This window comes from Leuciscus leuciscus (genome assembly GCF_965113295.1).
Source record: "Leuciscus leuciscus genome assembly, chromosome: 8".
Taxonomy (NCBI): Eukaryota; Metazoa; Chordata; class Actinopteri; order Cypriniformes; family Leuciscidae; genus Leuciscus; species Leuciscus leuciscus.
In genome coordinates, this window is record NC_138732.1 from 12,535,210 (window position 1) to 12,556,525 (window position 21,316).

The following is a 21,316-nucleotide window of genomic DNA, read 5'->3' on the forward strand; positions in this document are numbered from 1 at the left end:
ATATTAGTATAATCCATTAACAATATAACAACAGCTTGTTTGAGTAATCAATTTCAAATGGCAAATCAATTAGGCTTTGGGTTCTTTCAAAAATATTTATTAGGATGAACAAACAAAAAACAAGACAAATGAAAAGAACAGAAAAAAACACCACAGCTGGAAGAAACTGAATGCATCACAGAAGCAGCTTGACAGCACATTAGCCATACAATACCAGACTACAATGCATTTCAAGTGCATTAAAATTCTCTTTCAAGCTGCCACATTGCACCAGATTTCAGTCACACATTTAATCCTGCCAGTGGGACCTTCAACACCAGTAAATGCCATATGGCGCAAATTATCCATGCCCTGAGGCGAACATCCCACTTCCTTCAACTCGAAGTTCATTTAACTTGATGTATGTTCCTGCTGAGTCATGTATTAGTCCATTTAGACCAGTTTCTGTGTCTTCTCCTCTGCTAACTGCTCCTCGCCTTGTTTTTGTTTGCTGAACATGCCTTTGTACAGTGCCTTCTCTTTCTGGTACTCTTGGCTGAGTCTCTCCTCCACTCGCTGCAGCTGTTTCTTTACATCGGCATCTGAGAAATAGAGAACAGGATAAAATGAATGGCATCGTAATTTTAATCAAAGCATTGACATGAATTTTATGTGCAACCGAAAGCAGCAAAGCGTTTGATCTTACTAAATCTGAAAGAAAATGGATCAATCCACAAAATGTAACAACACTACATTACGTAACAGGCTCAAAATCCGACACATGCTGAATCCCTTGAAAACTGTATCAGAAATTCCCTGGAAGCATATTCATTAGACCAGTAGTTCCAAACCTTTTTTAGGGGACTTTTTTTTTACTACACACTTCTTGACACCTACAAAAAAAGTATTTCAAATAGTATACACAATTTTTGTATTTTTTTTTATCTAATAGGACAAGCAAACATTTGTAGATATGCCTTTTAAATCAAAGTTAATAAATATTGAGTTACACAGCAGTACTGTGGACAGTTTGGTTAATTAAATTACCAGGCAAATAATTTAAGGGGAACACTTTGTCTGGCTTCTCCCTTCTTTTTTTGTCTTATATCAGGAGTGACTTTAATGATTTCCATACGACTATCATTGCACACTTTCAGCCTGTATCATGCAGAACATTTTCACTGATTAACCGATTCTGTGTGGCATTCAGCCGTGTATTTTTAGATGCCTGTTCACACAGGACACCTTCTAGCATTTAAATATAGATAATTGAATGGAAGGGAATGCAGGGGTCCTGTGACATGTTTTTAAACTATTTTTAACTTGACTTACTCTTAACGTTGCTCATGAGTCTGAAAAAATAGCGAGACAAAAGCAAAGATCTGACATCCATATGTACACTGACAATTAAATTGCAACAAGTAGCCTATTCTGTGTGAACGACCCCCGGATTTTAGATCTCTGTGCGTTTATAACAAAACAACGATAATTTGATTGAAATTGAATCGAGAGAAATAATTTGATGAATCTGAAATGGCCCCCTAATCCATCAATCACTGCAACCTACGTTGTCCACTAATACAGTTAACTTGAAAGACAGCCGTTGAGTGTACATTGGCTGGTGCAATGTGGAATTGAATGAGTACACTCGATAACATCCACAACGGTTTCGGACACAATTTACAAATGGATGCCCCTTCAAATAGTTTGCCTGAAAATCAATCCATGGTGCAGATTAGAAAAGAATGAAATAGAGAAGAAAAGGTGTGGGACGTGGTTGGTTTTTACCGTTGGGTTTCCCTCTGCTGGCCTGTATGAGGTACTGTCGAGCAGCCGGAGCATCACCCAGTTCTAATGAGGCCACTCCAGCTCTGTACAGGGCCTTAATGTCCCCTGCCCTCCAATGGAGCACTTTCAGACTGTACTCTCGCACACGGGTATAGTCCACCACCTCTCGCTGCAGCAAACATGCTGTGAGACACAGAAATAGGTCAAACGGAGAATGCCGTTTTTATTAATGTTTTTAATTAAAGACGTCTCTTATGCTCACCAAGGCTGCATTTATTTGGTCACAAAACAGTAAAAACGGAAATGTTATTACAAATATATTTTAAACGGTAATTTATTCCTTTGATGGCAGAGCTGCATTTTCAGCAGCCATTACTCCAAACATGTGGAAACAGTGCTATATTTCCCCCCAGGATTCTTTGATGAATAGAAAGTTGCATTTATTTGAAAACCATAATCTTTTGTAGCAATGTAAAGTTCTTTACTGCCACTTTAAATTATGAGTCCTTGCTGAATAAAAGAACTAATTTCTTTGCAAAAAAACCAAAAAAACATGTGTTTAATAAAGCAAGATCTTGAATTGTGCTATGGGTTGTCATGAAATGGGTGATCCTACATCAAAGATTAACGACCAAGTTTACAGGACTCATCTCCTATTTCTTGTATGACTAACATGGGAAAATGCAAGGGTTAAAGGTTTTAACATATGGTCAAGGTGATATGATAAGCACCACCAAAGGCTGAAAGCAAATAATAGGATCCTGGTAAGAATATGAAAACTGTTATGCTGAGATACACAGAAATGGAACCATTTGGTTTGGAGGTTTTAAACCAATAGGAATTGAATAACCCAAATGGCATGATAAAGTCCGACCAATAATAATTCTATGATAATTCCTGTCCAATAAGAAATTCTGTGAACATGCTTAAAAAGTCGCTTCGGCTAAAATTGTCTGCAAAATTATAATGTTTTAGTGTTGTGATATTCGGTACCACAGCATTACCATCTCACATTTCCAAAGTACTTCTTTGTAAGGATTACAAACCTGCTAAATTATTATAGCAGTCTACTTGCGTGCTCCTCAGCAGGTCCTCCTGCTCCTGGCTCAGTTTAGGCACCTGAGCCCCAAACCCTTGCAGGACAGAGTTCACCTCAGAGTCCAGGCCACGGAGAACGAGCAAGGCACGATGATAACGTCCGATGGCAGCTCGCACATTTTTCTCCCGGTAGAAACCATTCCCCTCTGTCTTCAACCGAATGGCGTCCTGGAGCTGTGAGTCCAAACGGGAACCAGATGATCCTCCAGTGGCTCCCAAACATGACGAAGCACCGGCCGCTGCCTCTGACCCATCATCCCCTGCAGTAGGATCTAAAGCCTGACACACATAACAGTTGTAAGTGTTGACAACATACAACTACAGCATTATTGACACTTTAATATAGCCACAGTCTCTGCATTAGGAGATCACTCTGTCAAAACAGTGTATGCAGGTTAAGAATGGTCTCCCATCCTGGCCAAACCAAACTGGTGTAGCTGCTCTCCCAGCATGACCAGTTGAAAACCCTCCCAGTACCCAGTCTAAAACCACAAGCAGACCAGCCTAACCAGGCAGGGAGACCAACAAACCACCTTAGGCTGGTCTAAGCTGTTTTTCCAATCAGAGTTTTAACACTGATCACACATCTAAACTCTTGCTAATAAATAAATCCATGCAAACGGACACAAAAAATATGAGGCCGTGCAACCGAGCTTACATAATTTTAAAAAGTCACATAACTTTTTGAAATCGAACCAGATCTTTCCATTGAACTTGAACTGCGCACAATCACAGCATGCAGCAGTATATTGCCCCACTTTATCACATATAAAAGGAAACAACACATGCTAAGTATATTTTTTACCGTTTCATCCATGGCGTTTAAAGCTTTAAATTGGCTGCAGTCGGCTTACAAGCCAGTTTAATGAAGAAAATATTGTTGGGACGCTAAAGAAACAATTCTGACACTCTTCTTCGTGGATATGGTTGCTGCAGCACAATTTGCAATACTGCCTCCTACCGGTCGAATATTAATAGCGCAACATCACATGAGAGATTTACACAATCACACATTTATATTCAGTAAATTAATAAACTAAATGAGAAAAAAAATTGGGCGATTTTTAAAAATACTTCATGAAACTACATTTCAGGGGGAAATTAAAGAGCATCTACGCAAAACTTCACATGTAACAAACAAGGGAGCAAAATGACAAGATTAGGAAAATTTGATTAAACCTCAATAAGTAGGCTACACATTTCTGTTTCTGGAATCTGTCGCATATTTGTTAAATAAAGAGATTTAAGAAGCGAGTCTGTTTCAACTAAAAAATGTGAAAGAGCTGTTTATGGATTTTAAAAAATCAAACAAAATAAAGAAATTGAAGATATATTCTTTGATATAAGACTTGTTGGAAGCATCAGTATACAATTGCCTACTAATTTAGGATAAGTTATATGTCAGAAAGTAAAACAAATATTTGATCCCAGTCCCGACTGTTTGTAGGCTATAACTAGAACGATTTTAAGTGTTTGCTCATTATGATGGGACGGACACAAATTATTTGCATTCTTAAAATTCAATGACTCAATATGTCATGCGTTTCTACCTGGACAAATTTGATGCATTAAATGTCACCTTTTCGTTTATTTCTTTTAAAAGCTGGTGGGTTTTAAACGTGCAATTTTTGGAATATAAAGTGGATCTGGTAAATGCCAGGCCGCTTTTGACATTTCCATTGGTAAGAACAGCTAGTGGGACGTTTGATTTAGAGCATGGGCGTTTCTAGGTTTTAAAAACATCAGGGGCTGAGCCCGAAACGTCAGGGGCTAGGGTGGGTAACAAGATAACATGATTCGATACAGAGAATAATGTATATTTTAGGCCTATATGCAGGCAGACTGGTTAAAAAATTCAGTCCTGGCACTGTAGCCACACCAGGCCATACTACCACACAGACACACACATTCAAATGTGAGGTAGTTAGGGGGGTTGGGGGGCATGCTCCCCCGAGAAAATTTTGATTTCTCAGACCTACATATGTGCATTTTAAGGTGTTTGACGGCCAACATTTTTTGATAACAATAGCTTTAAAAGCATGTCAGTGGGCAGTAGCATAAATTATTTGTCAAGCAGATAACAGATTCTTAAACATGAAAATGAGGATAAATGTTGAAATGAATGATCCACACTATAAAATGGAAATGCAGAATGTTTCTGCTTATGTTGACAATACACAACCACATATTCCAAACAGGAATGGCCTTAAATGAGAAATCTTTCAAGGATTATTTTGCATAGATGTTAACTTTTTAGCATTAAAGATTGGTTTCAGCAACTTGTTTCTTTCTTGAGTTAATCAATGTTTTTGGCACTATTAAATCAGTTCAATTAAATTTCAATTGTTCACTCATAAAGACCATTACTGGCCTAATGATGCAAGTTGAGCAAACACAGACAAGCGGAGTGATAGAAACTGTGAAAAGGCTGATGCTGGTGAAATATTCGAACACATTCGAGGACCTTATATATAGGCTACATATCAGAGTTAAATAGGAATACATTGTAATATGTTAATCAAGCAGACTAAATCACACGACTGCGCAGCAATATTTAAGCACATTATACAAAGGAAATAATACAGATCTAGACAAATTGGGTTGCTTATAGTTAAAAGAATGTCATGAACGATCATTTAGGCTAGATGTAGGCCTATTTTTCACATTTTTGGTCACAAAATATTTAGTCAGTTTTGATGACTTTGTTTGCAATATTGATAAAATGTTAGAATATTAATAATGAAAATTGAGTTGGGCTACGCCAAAATGTGTAACATTTATGTAGCCTACAAAGGAATACAAAAGCCCCGACAGAGTTTTGACGCAGCTTTAATCTCCCTTTTGGTTATTTCAATACTTAACTGACGACAGAACACGACGTTACATGCTAGTTTATTTTGCGTGATACAGGGCGCGCCGCATTTGCGCGTGATTGAGCCGCGAGCAAACGGCTGGCACGACGTAAGTAAGTTCGTTTTTCTGAGTTTAACTGACATATAGCCTGACAACATCTGGTGTGACTGAAGACTGTGCGGCGGTGCTGACTGCGTTATTTTTTTTAAACCGGTGCGGCGCGCGCGCCCCCGAAGTTCATCCGTGAGAAACTTGAAACCGGTGCTTGAACTTGAACTCAGGTGACTCATTAACACTCGCGCTACTGTCCACGCCCTGCTCTCACGGCTCGTGGACTCGTGCTGCTTGCCACTTTGCCTAATAATAATTATCAATAAATTACATTTTTTGAGATCCGGGGCTATAAAAAAAATATCCGGGGCTGAAGCCCCGAATGCCCATGTCTAACGACGCGCCTGATTTAGAGACAGTCTGCATGACGGATGACCCATTTGTGGGTTGTTGTATGTTTGGGCTGTAATCGGCCTTACATAACGCAGCCCTGATCTACTGACCGAATTAAGCTTTAGGGGTGTGGCTGTGTCGCTGCCGGTGTCATGGAAAACCCCCAACAACACCCACTTTTGCTGACATTTGTAAATATACAGTTGAATTAAATAAATTACACACATATTTGATATAAAACAAAGTCAGTTAAGATTGCAGCTCTATATTCGCGCGTACGTGCGGATCGTGTGGTGAGAGTGCGTCATCAGCGTCACGCGCAGCCCGCCGTCACACTCAGTCAAAAGTCAGAGGAGCAGAGCTCGAGCTGAACCGTTGTGTAACCGTCCCGCCGTCGGAGGGGAGGAGTCCAGACACAAATACACTCTCTATGTTGTGCTGGAAAATTCCACTGTAGTTTACATTTACTGTCGAAAACAAACATCGAGATTCCTACAGGTAAGCTACACTCCTCAACCCATAGGCTAAACTAATTTTCGAGTACATGGAGCTGGATCGGCGACTCTTGCTGGCTCACTGCGCCGCCCACACCCTGTCCGTTATCGCTGGACTCTTGGTGGTCGTGCCGCTCGCCCTCAACGGATCCGCTTTCAAGGGGAGGTGCGCGCTGTTTAGTCAAGGCTTCTGGAGGACGGAGAACCTCACGGTGGGCGAAGGAGAGTCCAAAGCGGTCACTCATCTGGTGGTGCAACAATGGGGTCCACTGGCCGCTTGCCAGTTCGCCACATTTGTCGGTGTGTTTACGGTGCTGTACGGCGCAGTTCAGGGCTGGAGGAGCCTGTTCTACCTCACGCGACGGCATGACGAGTGAGTGATTATGTGACTTACAGAAAATAAAAACAATTATATATCTACATAACAGTAGAAACTTGAATTGGCATATTTGATCAAATAACAACAATAAATGAAACTATGTAACGTTATTGTTATATCTAAGCAAAATAAAACTGTATTCAATATATTTTTTTATTATTTACCAAATAATATTAAATTAGCTAACTTTATACACTTAATATATTTGTGTATAAATAACATTAAATTGTTTTAGATACAATATAAAATGTTTTTTTAAATGAACACAGTATATTATACTTATTTTAAATATTTATTATGTATATAATATAAATAATACATAATATACATGTGTGTATACATCTATTTTTTACAGTCTATGGTATACATATATATAATTATTAATCATTTTAATTAATTAATTATATACATCATCTTAATATGTTATATTTAATTTTTTTAATATCATGATATTGAATATATAATATAAATAATATATAGTTTAAAATATATTATAATGAGTGTAAAACAAATGTAATTATAATTATTATAATTATGCCTTATACGTATCAGAAACTAAACTGTGTTATCCATTGGTTTTTATTTTCACTTTTTTTCTTGCAGCACGCTGTTCTCTGCCTTCCTCACACTGCTGCTGAGTCTATGTGTGCTGTTCCTCTCCGGTGGGGCCAGTGTCACCCTCACCCTGGGTCTAGTGTCCTGGTGCGACACTGTTACGGATCATAACACCAGACCCTACAGGTACACCATGCTTTAAATCTGCAAGCTAATGTCAAATTTGCACATGCACATGTAATATTCAACAATATTATTGATCTGCCTGCATTGACCCCATTATATGAGAACTGAACTGAGCTGGACGATGACATCACGATTTTCTCCAGAGCGGCTATATATATATATTTGAACTATGACGCTATTTTCATCTAGAAACAAACGTCGTTGCATTATTTTCCTGTTATCACTGTAAAGCTGCTTTGAAACAATCTGTATTGTAAAAAATGTATATATATATAAATAAAGGTGACTTGACTTGGATGAAATGACTACATAATGTTGTTACATAGTGCAATATTCACTGATTCTCTCTCTGCAGTTGTGCTGAGTCACAGTCTGTTCCTCTATATCTGGACGTTGAGACATCTTCTTTCTACTCTGAGCTCAATTGTGCGCAGGTAAGGAAGCAATTGAGTGCAAGTGACTTGTATTTCGGTCTGAGATCTGTGCCGCAGTTCAACACAACATGCATATTTTACATGTTAAAGCATTATCCTAAGTGTGTCTCTCTTTGCAGATCGCTCTGTGGTGTGTAACAACTTTATGGTTGGCTCACTCTATTTTGTCCTTCATGAGGCTCTACCATTCCCACAGTCAGCAGATCAGCAGACCGTGTTTATCCAGGGAGAAGGAACTCCTCCTGGGCCAAACCCAAGCGGGGTCTTGTCCCGCTCATCATCCGCATCCACACTCGCACCCTTCACACACTCCCAGTGTTTTTATTTAGCCATACAGTATTCATAGAAGTTGCACTTTGAGGTTGATCAAAGCTCAGTTTTATTGATTCGAAAGAAGGAACAAGAAGATTGATCCAAGATTAGCGTAAAAGGGAATTAACTTCTAAACTCTCAGTCCGCACAGTTGTCATGCATGTTACATGTTAAAATAACCTCAGTCATCTGAATTACCCTGGGTACCATTTGTTACTTTTTATGCACTTGTTGAAAAGTTTTTGTCATGTAGCTTGTAGTGCTTACATTGAGGTAAAATATTTTGTGCACTCCCAGTCTTTGCCTAAACGGATGTCAAAGGATCCTCAAATAGATATATGATATATATTGCATTATTAATGCATCATTCTTGCATATGCAAGATGTTGTCTAACGTTGTATGTTCAACCATATAATGTGAATTTTAAGTGAATGGGAAGGAAGGACTAGCCTGTTGCTTGTGCTCAAGTCAGACTCATGCTCGTTTTGTACTGTGAATGTATACGCTTACAGCGTGACTTTTTGCATACCGTATTCTCCTGTCGCTCAAGCCAGACATTCTTTTTCTAATCCGATGAAGGTTTTTTATATGAAGCTGTTTGTGTTGATGCAACCTCCTAGTTCAAAATCCACTTTTGCTGGCGGGAATTCAGACACGGATAAGCTGGAAAAACATGAGATGGAATGTCAAGAATGTTGCTCATCCTTTTTGAATTCTGAACCTTTGACTTGGAGGATTGTTGTGAAACACAAACAGCTGAATAAGAAACGGGAGGGATATGAGTGAGAAATGTTGATTTATGGCTTGGAAATGCGATTATTTTTTTGATGTGTGTGTTTTATACTGCTGTTTGTATCCAGTATGTCCTATTTATAAGCTCTTTTCACTTGAGTAAAGGCAATACAACACGGTGTTTTGATATTAAGCCAATTTTGTTTAAAAAAAGTCAAATAAAATATATTGAAAATCATTCGAAAAGAATTGTAGTAAAATCAAACAAAAAGAAAATGATATTTATTAAAACTACAAGTTAATACCTAACTATAAAAAATATTCAATGTTTAAATAGACCACATAGCCTCAGAAATAGTAAAATTTTCAAACATATAATTGTGTTAATATTGCAATAGAAATAGTTTTAAAATGTTAATACTTACGGACAAAAAACCATGTCCATATACACATAAAAACAACAAAAAATAGACATTTTTTCAGGGTTTTGAAAAATATTAAGTGTGACATGCAAATAAACAGTTAATTACAATTATATTTCATTAAAGTGCATTCACTGACCATATAATAACAACAGAATAATTTAAAGCTGCACTTAACTACTCTTTCATTATTCATAATTAGTTTTATCAACATTAATATATAACTTTTTTTTTTATTATATGACAAAACCATTTAATAAAAGGCCTTGTTTCCTCCCTGTCGTAGTTGTCAGTAAAATGGTAAATACCGTAATTATTACTTCATTAAAAGTTCTATAAAAATGGATAAATGGCTTAGGAGTTCAGGAAAGGGTTACTATTGCTCAGAATGCATTTTCCTCCTCAATACTGTTTGCACGTGTTATGCTACACATCCTTGGCAATCTCAGACAGCTGATTAAACTCCTCTCTCTTTCATCACAGTCCCTTGTTGTAAGTCAGCACCTTGCAATCTGTTGCCATGGCGATTTCCGGTTCAAGGTGAGATGCCTCGATCTGTGAGGAGCAAAGAATGATTAGCAAGCAATTCCCTGCTAAAACATTTATTATTCAGAGCACACACACACACATCTGAAAAGATTAATGGCAAGAGGTCGACATTCAAAATGAAACCTGCTGCAGCAATTGTGTTGAAGTGATGCAGTGTTGCTGCGGTACCTCTGACATCTGTGGGAAGAGGCTGATAGCCAGTGGCAAGGACAGGCCAAAGACGGCCAGACACACTAAACTGTGCACAGGCAGCATCATCCTGCGATGGGCCTGCATCAGGGGAAGCCTGGTGGAGGACAGTGAGAACACACTCTCATGAGAACTTAAATAATTAATTACTATTACAATTCTATATATTATAATTCATAACAATTCATTCCTGTTCAGAGTTGAATTTAAATGCAACTGAAGCAAGCCATTTCATACTTTTCCAAGAAGGCCATTATGATTGGTGGAAGGACAAAGATTGGCAGCGGTAGAGCTACACGCGTCAGAGCCGTCTCTATCAGTGCCTGATAAAAAATGCATTAAAAAAAGGATTACTTTTGCAAATTCATAAGAATAAAAATATGTCTATAATATAATATAATAATAACTATATAATATATAATAACAGCTTTACTTGCATAGATTTGAAAATAAAACCATGCAAAAAAAAAAAAAACATTCAAGGCAAAAGAGCCATCAACAAATCAAAGTGGGGTGTCCCAACCGCATAACTAACATACGCACGTGTTTGGCAGCTATCCGTGAGGATCCCACTACATTCCCGTTGCTGTCCAACACATCTATTCCCTCAGACAGCTCATTGTGTCTCATTAGAGCCACGTTACAGATGTTCGCACTGGCTGAGAAGTAGAACATACACAGATCTTAATGATGACCATCCATGCTAAACAAAACCATGACATCCAGTTTCTGTGAAAGGAGATTTGTTCATCTTCATATAGATTGCACTGGTGAAAATAATCTGATATAATCTCCATTTGTCTGTTATTTTAAGAATTCCTAGTTAATTCGGCAATGTACTTGATTAAATATACACTACCACTACTACCGAGTCAGTAAAATTTATTTTTCCTTTAAAAAAAAAAGGAACACAAGGAAGTGTTAAATTGATTAAAAGTAACAATATAGAGACATTTATAATGTTACAAAATTATATTTCAATTAAACGCTGTTTTGAACTTTCTATTGATTAAAGAATCATTAAACAATGTATCACAATGTACACTAAAATATTAAGCAGCACAACTGTTTTCAGTACTGATAATAATAAGAAATGTTCCTTGAGTAGCAAATCAGAATATTAGAGTGATTTCTGAATGATCATGTGACACTGAAGACTGGAGAAATTGCTACTGGAAAACAGTTATTTAACATTGTAATAATATCTCAGAATATTACTGTTTTTACTGTATTTTTGATCAAATAAATTCAGCCTTGATGAGCATATTAAGAGACTCATTTCAAAAGCATCACATAACTTACAAAGTATGTGTCATGCTTTCTTACTGACAGCAGGGGGAGCTTTATGCAATGCAGAGTGCTGAGTGCTGGGCCAATCAAAATACTGTATTAATAAGGACATACCTACAGCAGGGAAGGGGATAAACCTCTGTATCAACATTCTGGTGGCAGGGTTAAATTTGCTGGATTTCTGGATAAGTACATTCAGACCCACCTACAAGAAAGAATATTACAGGATCATTTAAACGTAATTTACACATGAAACTGTACAACGGTTTTCAAGATGTTATGGTATACTAGAACATTACTACCACTGAGGGGTATTAGATATTTTTATAATCATAAATACATTTTCTTATATAAAATATTATTTTCATATTAAATAGAATTTTAAAGGGCAAACAATTTTTTCACAGCTCATTTAGAGGTTACTTCACAATGATAAACATGTACATTTACATTACAAATCACACATAAAATGAATCTCAGACAAAACTTGCACATCATTCACGTACTGCAATTGAAACGGCACTGGTGACGGCTCCCAGGTATCCCTGAAAAAACTTTGAGGTTGGTGTTGGCTAAAGATGACATTGGGGGGGAAAAAACAATCATCAACATTCAGGTTCAGCAAATGTTCCACAGAAAGCTGTGCACTGAAAAAATACTCTGAGGTTTTAAACCACAGTCAGATGCAGAACAGCAACAGACGTCTGGCCCTCGGGACACAACAATGATCATTCAAATGGAATCAAGAAGAAGAAACGCTTCACTGAATGACCATCTGCAAAGGCATTGCAATAGTTAGACCTCAAAAACCTGACCTGAATTACAAGACCATTTCAAACCGTACCTTTGTGGCATTGCGGTTGGCGTAGTTCACGCAGGCATTGTGACTCTGGTTGAGCCACTGTAGGAGAGAAATTCGGGATTAGCTTGACATTTCAACTATTGGTTGATGAAAATGTGTTTATTTTCTGTGGAAATATATAAAGGAAATCTGATTAAAGACTACTTTAGACTAATTACGTATTTCTGTGAAACAGTGGCTGCTGGGATACTGATGATGATGCAGATCCAGCTTTTATGCTTCCTGGCATTGAGAGGCTCAAATGATGGGAACAAGCCACTTTACCTGCCAGAACACAGTAGAGGCCAAAGTCTGGTTTGGAAGGAGAAGACCAACAACCTGCAAGAGAATCAGTTAAGGATCATTTAACAATTCATATTATCAATTTAACTAGTAACCGACGCAGTGGTATACAGCCATACGCTGGTTAATAATTTACACCTATCTATAGAAACAAAGGTTTATTACAGACTTTAGAAAGTCTACACAGATTCCAACACCTCTCATGCTTAGAGGATTTGGATGTCAACACTGGCACAAGAATAATGATTGGCTTCTTTCTCTCATGTTTGCTCTGTATGTGTGGTCTTTGATATGCACTTTGATCTTTTTTTACAAGCAAACTGAAGACTTACGATTGGTGTTCCAAATGGCACATAGCCTGTGAAACGCATCCAGATAAGAAAAAGAACAACAACAAATCAGAACAGAGTAAAATAACCTCATTTAATTAAACATTTTTTTTTTTAATTTTAAACAGTTATTATGGTGCAGTTGTATTATTAGTTGTATGGCATGACCGAACTGTTGCACAAATGCATAACTGCATCCAGAACAACATCTATAATGGTTATACATCTTAAAGGGATAGTTCACTTTGAAATTAAATTTTGGTATGTTTTAGCTTACCTCAAGGGCATCCAAGATGTAGGTGTCTTTTTTTCCGCAGTAGTTTCAATTTTAATATATTTTTAGGTCAAACCGTTCTTGTCTGTCAGTCATATAATGCAGGTCTATGGTCACTGTCTCAAAGAGCATGCACAGAGTCCAAATTAAAACAATTCCCCATCGTAAGTACACATTGATGGCCTAAGACACGAAACGAGCGGTTTGTGTGAGAAAACGAACAGTATTTATATTGTTTTTACCTCTTGAACACAGCCGCGTCCAAGTGATCTGAGGCCGCGCGTGCATCCTGTTGTGTGACGTGTGTGCAGACTGGTGCATAGATATATACACTAGATGTCGCCTTGGCTACTGCAGTTCATTGGAAAGAAACCGTAGCCAAGGCGACATCTAGTGTATATATCTATGCACCAGTCTGCGTACACGTCACACACCAGGATGCGTACACGTCAGATCAGATCACTTGGACGCGGCTGTGTTCGAGAGGTAAAAACGATATAAATACTGTTCGTTTTCTCACACAAACCGCTCGTTTCGTGTCTTAGGCCATCAATGTGTACTTACGATGGGGAATTGTTTTAATTTGGACTCTGTGCATGCTCTTTGAGATAGTGACCATAGACCTGCATTATATGACTGACAGACAAGAACGGTTTGACCTAAAAATATCAAAATTGAAACTACTGCGGAAAAAAAGACACCTACATCTTGGATGCCCTTGAGGTAAGCTAAAACATACCAAAATTTAATTTCAAAGTGAACTATCCCTTTAACTGACGATTACAGTAAAACTAATAGACAACAATAGATAAGCAGGCTTTCTACAGAACTACAATGGAGGAGGTGAAAATATATTGAAATTTAAAATAACTTTTTTATTTCATATATATTTTAAGATTAAATGTATTCCAAAGCTGATTTTTCAGCATCATTACTCCAGTCTTTCGTGTCACATGATCTTCAGTCATCAGATCTTCAATCTTTATCATCAATGTTGAAAACAGTTGTGCTGCTTAATATATTTCAAATATATAGACCGTTCAAAAGAACAGCATTTCTTTTAAATAGAATTTATTTTGTGAAATGCAAGGCACTGTAGGAAAGGATTTAAATTCTCTGGACTCCTCATATGCTCTTACCTGACATGCGGAAAGGCATGAAGATTTTTTCACCGGTGTCGGGGTGAATGATGGCCTGAAAGGAGAAGAGTCAGTGACAGTAATTCTAACCATCATTTAAAAGTGAAAGTGAACAATGACCACAAGTCTCACCTGCTTCACCTTCTGAGCCTCCCAGAGCTGAACACAGAATACAAGCAGTTATAAAACACTGCACCACATACGGGCCAGGCCAACTACATACGTTATCCGTCGAAACGTCACCTGGTGATCTGTTATTCCTGAAGGAAGGTTCCCTTGCTTGAAATCATCCAGGAGTTTGATACATTCTTTTAAACGACTCTATAGAAATGAAAGAGAAATGACCGTAGACTTATCCAGAATTATTCATTAGTTGATGAGAATCAGCATTCATTCTTCATAGCTGTGACTTAAAGGGATACTCCACTTTTTTTGGAAATAGGCTCATAACTCCCCCAGACTTAAATAGTTGAGTTTTACCGTTTTCGAATCCATTCAGCCGATCTCCGGGTCTGGCGGTACCACTTTTAGCATAGCTTAGCATAGATCATTGAATCGGACAGGACCATTAGCATCTCTCTCAAAAAAATGACTAAAGAGTTTCGATATTTTTCCTATTTAAAACTTGACTCTTCTGTAGTTACATCGTGTACTAAGACCGACGGAAAATGAAAAGTTGTGATTTTCTAGGCTGATATGGCTAGGAACTATACTCTCATTCCTGCGTAATAATCAAGAAACTTTGCTGCCGTACCCTGAGTCCAGCAGGCGTAATGATATGACGCAGCGCCTGAAAAAAGGGCTAATAGGTTAGACAAACTTAGTCCCGGTCACGTTGGAAGTTACTGAACTGGGGACTATTTTCAGGCGCTGCGTCATATCATTACGCCTGCTGGACTCCTGGTACGGCAGCAAAGTTTCTTGATTATTACGCAGGAATGAGAGTATAGTGGGACTCTATCGGATGAGACGTTAAACCGAGGTCCTGACTCTCTGTGGTCATTAAAAATCCCAGGATGTCCTTCGAAAAAGAGTAGGGGTGTAACCCCGTCATCCTGGCCAAATTTGCCCCTTGGCCTCTGTCGATCATGGCCTCCTAATCATCCCCATATACTGATTGATTGGCTTCATCACTGTCTCCTCTCCACCAGTAAGCTGGTGTGTGGTGAGCGTTCTGGCGCAATATGGCTGCCGTCGCATCATCCAAGTGGATGCTGCACATTGGTGGTGGTTGAGGAGATTCCCCCATTCTATGTAAAGCGCTTTGAGGTCTCAGAAAAAGCGCTATATAAATGTAACGAATTATTAGTATTATTGTAGTTCCTAACCATATCAGCCTAGAAAATCACAACTTTTCATTTTCCGTCGGTCTTAGTACACGATGTAACTACAGAAGAGTCAAGTTTTAAATAGGAAAAATATCGAAACTCTTTGGTCATTTTTTTGAGAGAGATGCTAATGGTCTTGTCCGATTCAATGATCTATGCTAAGCTATGCTAAAAGTGGTACCGCCAGACCCGGAGTTCGGCTGAATGGATTCGAAAGCGGTAAAACTCAACTATTTAACTCTGGGGGAGTTGTAAAATGAGCCTATTTCCAAAAAAAGTGGAGTATCCCTTTAATTACAGTATATTTGATGTAAGAATTAAAAGTTCAATGCAACTCATTGTTTTATTCACCTCAGTTACAATAACATAGACAAGATTTCCATACCTCCGTCACAAACAAAGTTGAAGGATCAATGATGTCAATGAAATGTCTCAACCTGCCAAGAAATGTGCTCTGAAGAAGAAAAACATTCCTTTAGTTGAACAAACTTACAGCCAGAACCTATAAAGAAAAGATGCAAACAGGACAACCTGCTGACAGCACAAACCCAAAAAATGATTAAAACTGGCTGCTTTGTGCCTTAAATTGTCAAGAGACTGTATTCTAATTTTAGTTTAGAGTTAGACTGAAATATTTAAGGGATGTAATGACAACGCACTGACAGTTTGTGCAGAGTGTGCTCAAAGGAGCGACGACTGCCTACATCAACATTCCCACTGCCTCTGAACCCCAGAGAGCAATGCAAGCGCTTTTCTGAGAGCCAACTGTTTCAGAGGCCCGATGGTTGAGCATGCCAAGGGTTTATTTGGCAAAGAACACGGAGTAAAAAAAAAAAAAAGGAAGCCTCAATCAACTGCTTATAAATGATTTATCCAGAGAAAAAGGCTCCTGTGTGGCAAATCTCACTAGTCTTTGTAGCTGAAATCCATTTTATCTTACAATGTAAGGTGAAGAGAGCAAAAAAAACATTAAAAAATCTGCTGATCTGAATGGGCTTGGCTAGAACGTTATTTCTGGGTTACAGACACTTGCTTCAAAGCTGTTGCGGAGAGCTATGTGAACGCATGTGTGCTGGAGAAGACTTGTTAATTATGCATGTGTTTCTGCTCCCCAGAGAATATGCAACACAGTTAGCAGAGATGGAGCAGGAAGAAAACATACACCCATACCCTTCAGCTGCATTGATTTCACCTAAAAACAGCAGCAATAAAAAGATAACTGTGCATTAATGCGCATGTGCTGGATTTTGCCCATAAAAAAACAATTCGATTTTGATCCAATCTTAGCAGAGAGTGATGAGAGGCATAGATCTAATGAATACTCAGTGGAGCTTTCTTAGGCAAAATAATGAAATCTTGAACTAGCTTGTCAGCAGGGCAGTGATCTTTTGTTTAGAAGTATTCCCTGAAGACCCAAAGCAGATTCATTTGAACTCATTATCATCTGGATGATAATCAGATGAAACTCATGATTGCACTAAAATAAACATTTTATTGAGGTGCATTCAGAGATAACATATAACCGGGAGACTAACAAAGGGAAGGCAAATTATACCCTAGCATCCTGCCCTTTATTGAATACAAAGTGGAAGAAAGGTTTTCTTAGATTAATAGCAGTGCAGTCATAATATATTACTAAACAGTTTTTTAACGACACACTATTTGTAATGTAATGCACACTGTAATGGACAGTGGGTCTAAATGCAAGAAAACAGTTGTATTATATTTACGGCAAAACACATGTGATTTCAGTAATAATCAACTACTATTTGTCCTGTCTACAGAATTAAGTGAAATAATTTTTGCACCATTACTTGCACCACTATTTTTGCAATCAAAGGAGATAATGTGCTGGTAGATGTGGGTGATTGTATCTGCTAAATGTTTACAATATTATATATTTATAACATATTATTAGAACATTTATGGGGGGACACTTAATATTCATCATTATTATTATTATTGTATTATTATTATCTGACTTTACTGATGCTGTTCTATGAGAACTGAACTGAGCTGGACGATGACTTTTGTTTTGTTGAAGAACAGCTTTATAGAATATTTTAATATTTGATGATCTTTCCAAAATAACTGAATCAACACTGTATCGACCAGCTTCATGCATTATTTCCCTGTTATCACTGTAAAGAATGAGCGCTAGGCTATATAAATAAAGGTGACGACTTGACATTTATAATATTTAGAAATCAATTCAAAATCAATACGGAATTCAAGCTATTCGTCTAATAATAGAGATATAGGCTATTCGAAAATAACTTGATTTGCTTAAAAAAAAAACTGAATCTACTATAATTCTGCATTAGCATATTTTGTGTTCTTTTGTGTGAAGTGTTCTTGAAACTTCCATCAAAACCTGAGCATGATTAATCAGAAGTTGTTAAAAACCAATATGGACATCAGAAATAACTATTAAAACATTATCATACACTATTTTTTGATTGATTATCATTTATGGCAGTATTCACAGTATACATAAACTGGTCATATTCCTGACTCCATGGAACATAATTTGGGTCTGAACGGGTTAATTAGGATGACCGCGGTGTTTCCATGGAGGCAACGGGACTTAAATAGATGGTCATTCATTTGACCGACACGAGCGCGAGAGATTTCTCAAATAACACAATTGATGAGACGATTATTTGCAATCGTTTAGCAAAACTCCCTTTTCAAAAGGCAAAACTTGAAAATCTGAGTTCATCCGGTGTATAACCACCATTTGTTTTAGAAAGAAAATAAAACAGGGAGGAGAGGCAGTTTTTTCCCCAGCTTTCTAGAAAAATTGTGAACTTTAATAATGTCCCGCGAAATCACTCCCACGTAATGCAAAAATAAAAGTGATCAGTGAATTTCTATTCAACAGCTTTTTTTTTAAAAAACAAGGAACTTCCCCCTAGTCATTTTCAGATTTTTGCATATAAAAAGAAACGCTATGGGCATGCATCTGATGTTTAAGGGTTTCTATTATAACGGTGCTAAAACCTCAGTTACGCTCATCACGAACAACTGCATCGGCCAACAATATTGCAATGAAGCCATGGACAAAACGCAAAAAAAGCGTGAGAAACGGGTGACTTTCGCAGTCCAGTGCTGGAGCAATGCAAAGGTATCTGCACACATATGTTGTTTATCAACGCCCATCAAAGATGCCCAGACAAAGATGCACTTTAACATCGCGACAAACTCTTTACCTGCTCGTAACGCGGTTTTCCCAGCTGAAACACCGGACAAGACGCAGATTCCGCCATCGCAGCAGCGGTGGAGTGATGTTAAATAATAAAAAGGTCCATGAGACGGAATTTGAAAGAATAGTCAACTCGGGTACGAAACTAGTGAAGCAATAGCTCGCAGGGGTTCATGGGAAGTGTAGTTTCCGGTTGAACTCAAGACAAAGCAGATAGAGCGCATTCCACACCCATATAATGGCAAAAGTCTGAAATATTTACTTCATAATGTTTTTTTTTCCCACAGCATTTTCAACAATCTCCTGGCTTCTGACAACTTTGAAGTTGGGCAAAATAATTTGCATATAGCCACCATGGTTTCCAACAAAATAGACCTTAGTTGTTATAGGCTACTGTAAAGTAAACCACAGTCATACAAATAATTAAATTAATGATTCTAAAAGCTCATTTTGTTAAAACCATTTTAATTGGTTAAAATTAACCTTCAATTAATCATAAAAGTAATATCTCTTGAATAATTTTAACTATTCAAAAGATACAATTAGGAAACCTGTAATGATAAATGACGCCACCTGGCTGACAGCATTTAAGATGAGAGTGTGGTTGGTTGGGAACTTGGGACATTGCATTTAATAGAATAATTAATCATTCAGAGCAGATCTAATGAATTATCTCCAAATGTCATGCATGCTGTGCATATATTACAGAGCCACAACCACCTTAGATTTTGTGAGGAGAAATGTATTCAGAACAATATTCAAATGATTCTTAAAATATTATATTTTTTCCACCCCCAGCCCTATATACTAGGATTATGTAACAAAAAGGTCACTGAAGAAGCAGAAGAGAGAGAGAGAGAGAGAGAGAGAGAGAGAGAGAGAGAGAGAGAGAGAGAGAGAAATTCACTAGTCAGTTAACTGATATAAAAATTATAACAGTATTGAATAGTTGCAATTAATCATAGCATATCTCTTGAATCATTCAAGAGATGTTTTATTTATGGTTCATATACTTCATTTGAACAAACCACATCATATATAATCATCAGACAAATCTGTGTTGAGTGATTTTTAATTTTTAATAAAAAATTTTTAGTTAATGTTTGTTGTTTCCTTCTTAAAATAGTATAGCCTTTTAACTCTCTGCCAATCAAACCTATAGTCATAACTACAAACAGGGTATATATATATATATATATATATATATATATATATATATATATATATATATATATAATTTATATATATATTTTTTTTAGACATTTCATGTCTTTTTTGTTTTGCACCTAGTTGGCTTATCTTCATGTTTGTCCCACCAGAGATAATTAACCAAGAATGTAAACCTCAGTTTCCGCTATTCCCGTAGGAATTGTTGTTATGATCAAATCTGCATTACTGTGACATATTAATGTTAAAAGCTCAAACAACAATGCAAGCAGAGACAATGTCAGTTTAAACTTGGATTCCCGCAACATTAATATTTTATGATTCCCATCTGCACACATTTTTATGGGAAATGCTGCTGTGAGGATTCAGTTAACTGTAAAATCTAATCTATGTAAAATCCATAATAATGTACTTTTTTACATTAAAAAAGTGAGGCTGTTTTAATGTAGGCCTAATACACAAAATAAAAAAGGGATAGTTCACCCAAAAATGAAAATTCTGTCATAATTTACTCACCCTTATGTTGTTCCAATAATGCATGAGTTTATTTCTTCTGTTGAACATAAAAATATATATTTTGAAGAATGTTGGTAACAGACAGTTGATGGTAGCCATTTAAAAAAAAAAAATTCTACTATGGAAGTCAATGGCTACCGATTATTTCTTCAAAATATCTTCTTTTTAGTTCAACAGAAGAAAGAAACTCATACAGGTTTGGACAACATAAGGGTGAGTAAATTATGACAGAATATTCATTTTTGGGTGAAAAATCCCTTTCAGCACGAAGTACAATAAATCATCTTAAAAGCGCAGTAGTGCCACCCAGTGGCGATCAAATAAAGCACTACCGTTGATATGATGTGGATGTGCATCGTAAGCCCATGTAGAAACATCGCCAAGAATGGTCTCTACAATCAGCTTAGCTCTCGATGCTTTTGAGAAACGCAGGCCTGAAGATCAAGCTTAAATCTCTTAGACATATACAGGTCTTTATACAGGTCTCTTCCGTAAAGAACTCAAACCAA

The 21,316-nt window shown here is 37.3% G+C and overlaps 3 protein-coding genes across 3 annotated transcripts; 1 reads left to right on the top strand and 2 right to left on the bottom strand.

The window, feature by feature from the left end:
• Positions 1 to 81: 81 nt before the first annotated feature.
• On the bottom strand, positions 82 to 5,065 carry ttc9c (tetratricopeptide repeat domain 9C). The gene is made up of 4 exons (XM_082177683.1): positions 3,671 to 5,065; positions 2,814 to 3,144; positions 1,768 to 1,950; positions 82 to 581 (listed from the first exon to the last, which is right to left on the bottom strand). The coding sequence occupies exons 1-4, from the start codon at positions 3,680 to 3,682 to the stop codon at positions 433 to 435; spliced, it is 675 nt and encodes a 224-aa protein (XP_082033809.1). The 5' UTR covers positions 3,683 to 5,065; the 3' UTR covers positions 82 to 432.
• Positions 5,066 to 6,431: 1,366 nt separating this feature from the next.
• On the top strand, positions 6,432 to 9,434 carry LOC309504547 (transmembrane protein 179). The gene is made up of 4 exons (XM_082177682.1): positions 6,432 to 7,029; positions 7,639 to 7,776; positions 8,132 to 8,210; positions 8,330 to 9,434. Exons 1-4 carry the CDS (start codon positions 6,707 to 6,709, stop codon positions 8,537 to 8,539), a joined length of 750 nt encoding a protein of 249 aa, XP_082033808.1. The 5' UTR covers positions 6,432 to 6,706; the 3' UTR covers positions 8,540 to 9,434.
• sfxn5b (sideroflexin 5b) lies at positions 8,573 to 19,335 on the bottom strand. The gene is made up of 14 exons (XM_082177681.1): positions 19,132 to 19,335; positions 16,305 to 16,373; positions 14,835 to 14,912; positions 14,724 to 14,750; positions 14,592 to 14,646; positions 13,182 to 13,207; positions 12,832 to 12,885; positions 12,550 to 12,606; positions 12,212 to 12,277; positions 11,820 to 11,910; positions 10,959 to 11,074; positions 10,653 to 10,738; positions 10,395 to 10,512; positions 8,573 to 10,232 (listed from the first exon to the last, which is right to left on the bottom strand). Exons 1-14 carry the CDS (start codon positions 19,186 to 19,188, stop codon positions 10,155 to 10,157), a joined length of 978 nt encoding a protein of 325 aa, XP_082033807.1. The 5' UTR covers positions 19,189 to 19,335; the 3' UTR covers positions 8,573 to 10,154.
• Between the last annotated feature and the right edge of the window lie 1,981 nt (positions 19,336 to 21,316).

Bases quoted from the DNA above. Each gene is read 5' to 3' on its own strand.
- ttc9c (XM_082177683.1), bottom strand. The intron at 1,951-2,813 runs GTTTGTAATCCT...TGTGTCTCACAG, and splicing joins CTGCTATAATAATTTAGCAG to CATGTTTGCTGCAGCGAGAG. The intron at 582-1,767 runs GTAAAAACCAAC...TCTATTTCTCAG, and splicing joins CAGCAGAGGGAAACCCAACG to ATGCCGATGTAAAGAAACAG.
- LOC309504547 (XM_082177682.1), top strand. From the start codon at position 6,707: ATGGAGCTGGATCGGCGACTCTTGCTGGCTCACTGCGCCGCCCACACC. The intron at 7,030-7,638 runs GTGAGTGATTAT...TTTTTCTTGCAG, and splicing joins CTCACGCGACGGCATGACGA to CACGCTGTTCTCTGCCTTCC. The intron at 8,211-8,329 runs GTAAGGAAGCAA...CTCTCTTTGCAG, and splicing joins CTGAGCTCAATTGTGCGCAG to ATCGCTCTGTGGTGTGTAAC.
- sfxn5b (XM_082177681.1), bottom strand. From the start codon at position 19,188: ATGGCGGAATCTGCGTCTTGTCCGGTGTTTCAGCTGGGAAAACCGCGT. The intron at 14,647-14,723 runs GTGAGACTTGTG...TTCTCCTTTCAG, and splicing joins AGGCTCAGAAGGTGAAGCAG to GCCATCATTCACCCCGACAC. The intron at 10,739-10,958 runs GTGCGTATGTTA...ATTTTTTATCAG, and splicing joins CACGGATAGCTGCCAAACAC to GCACTGATAGAGACGGCTCT.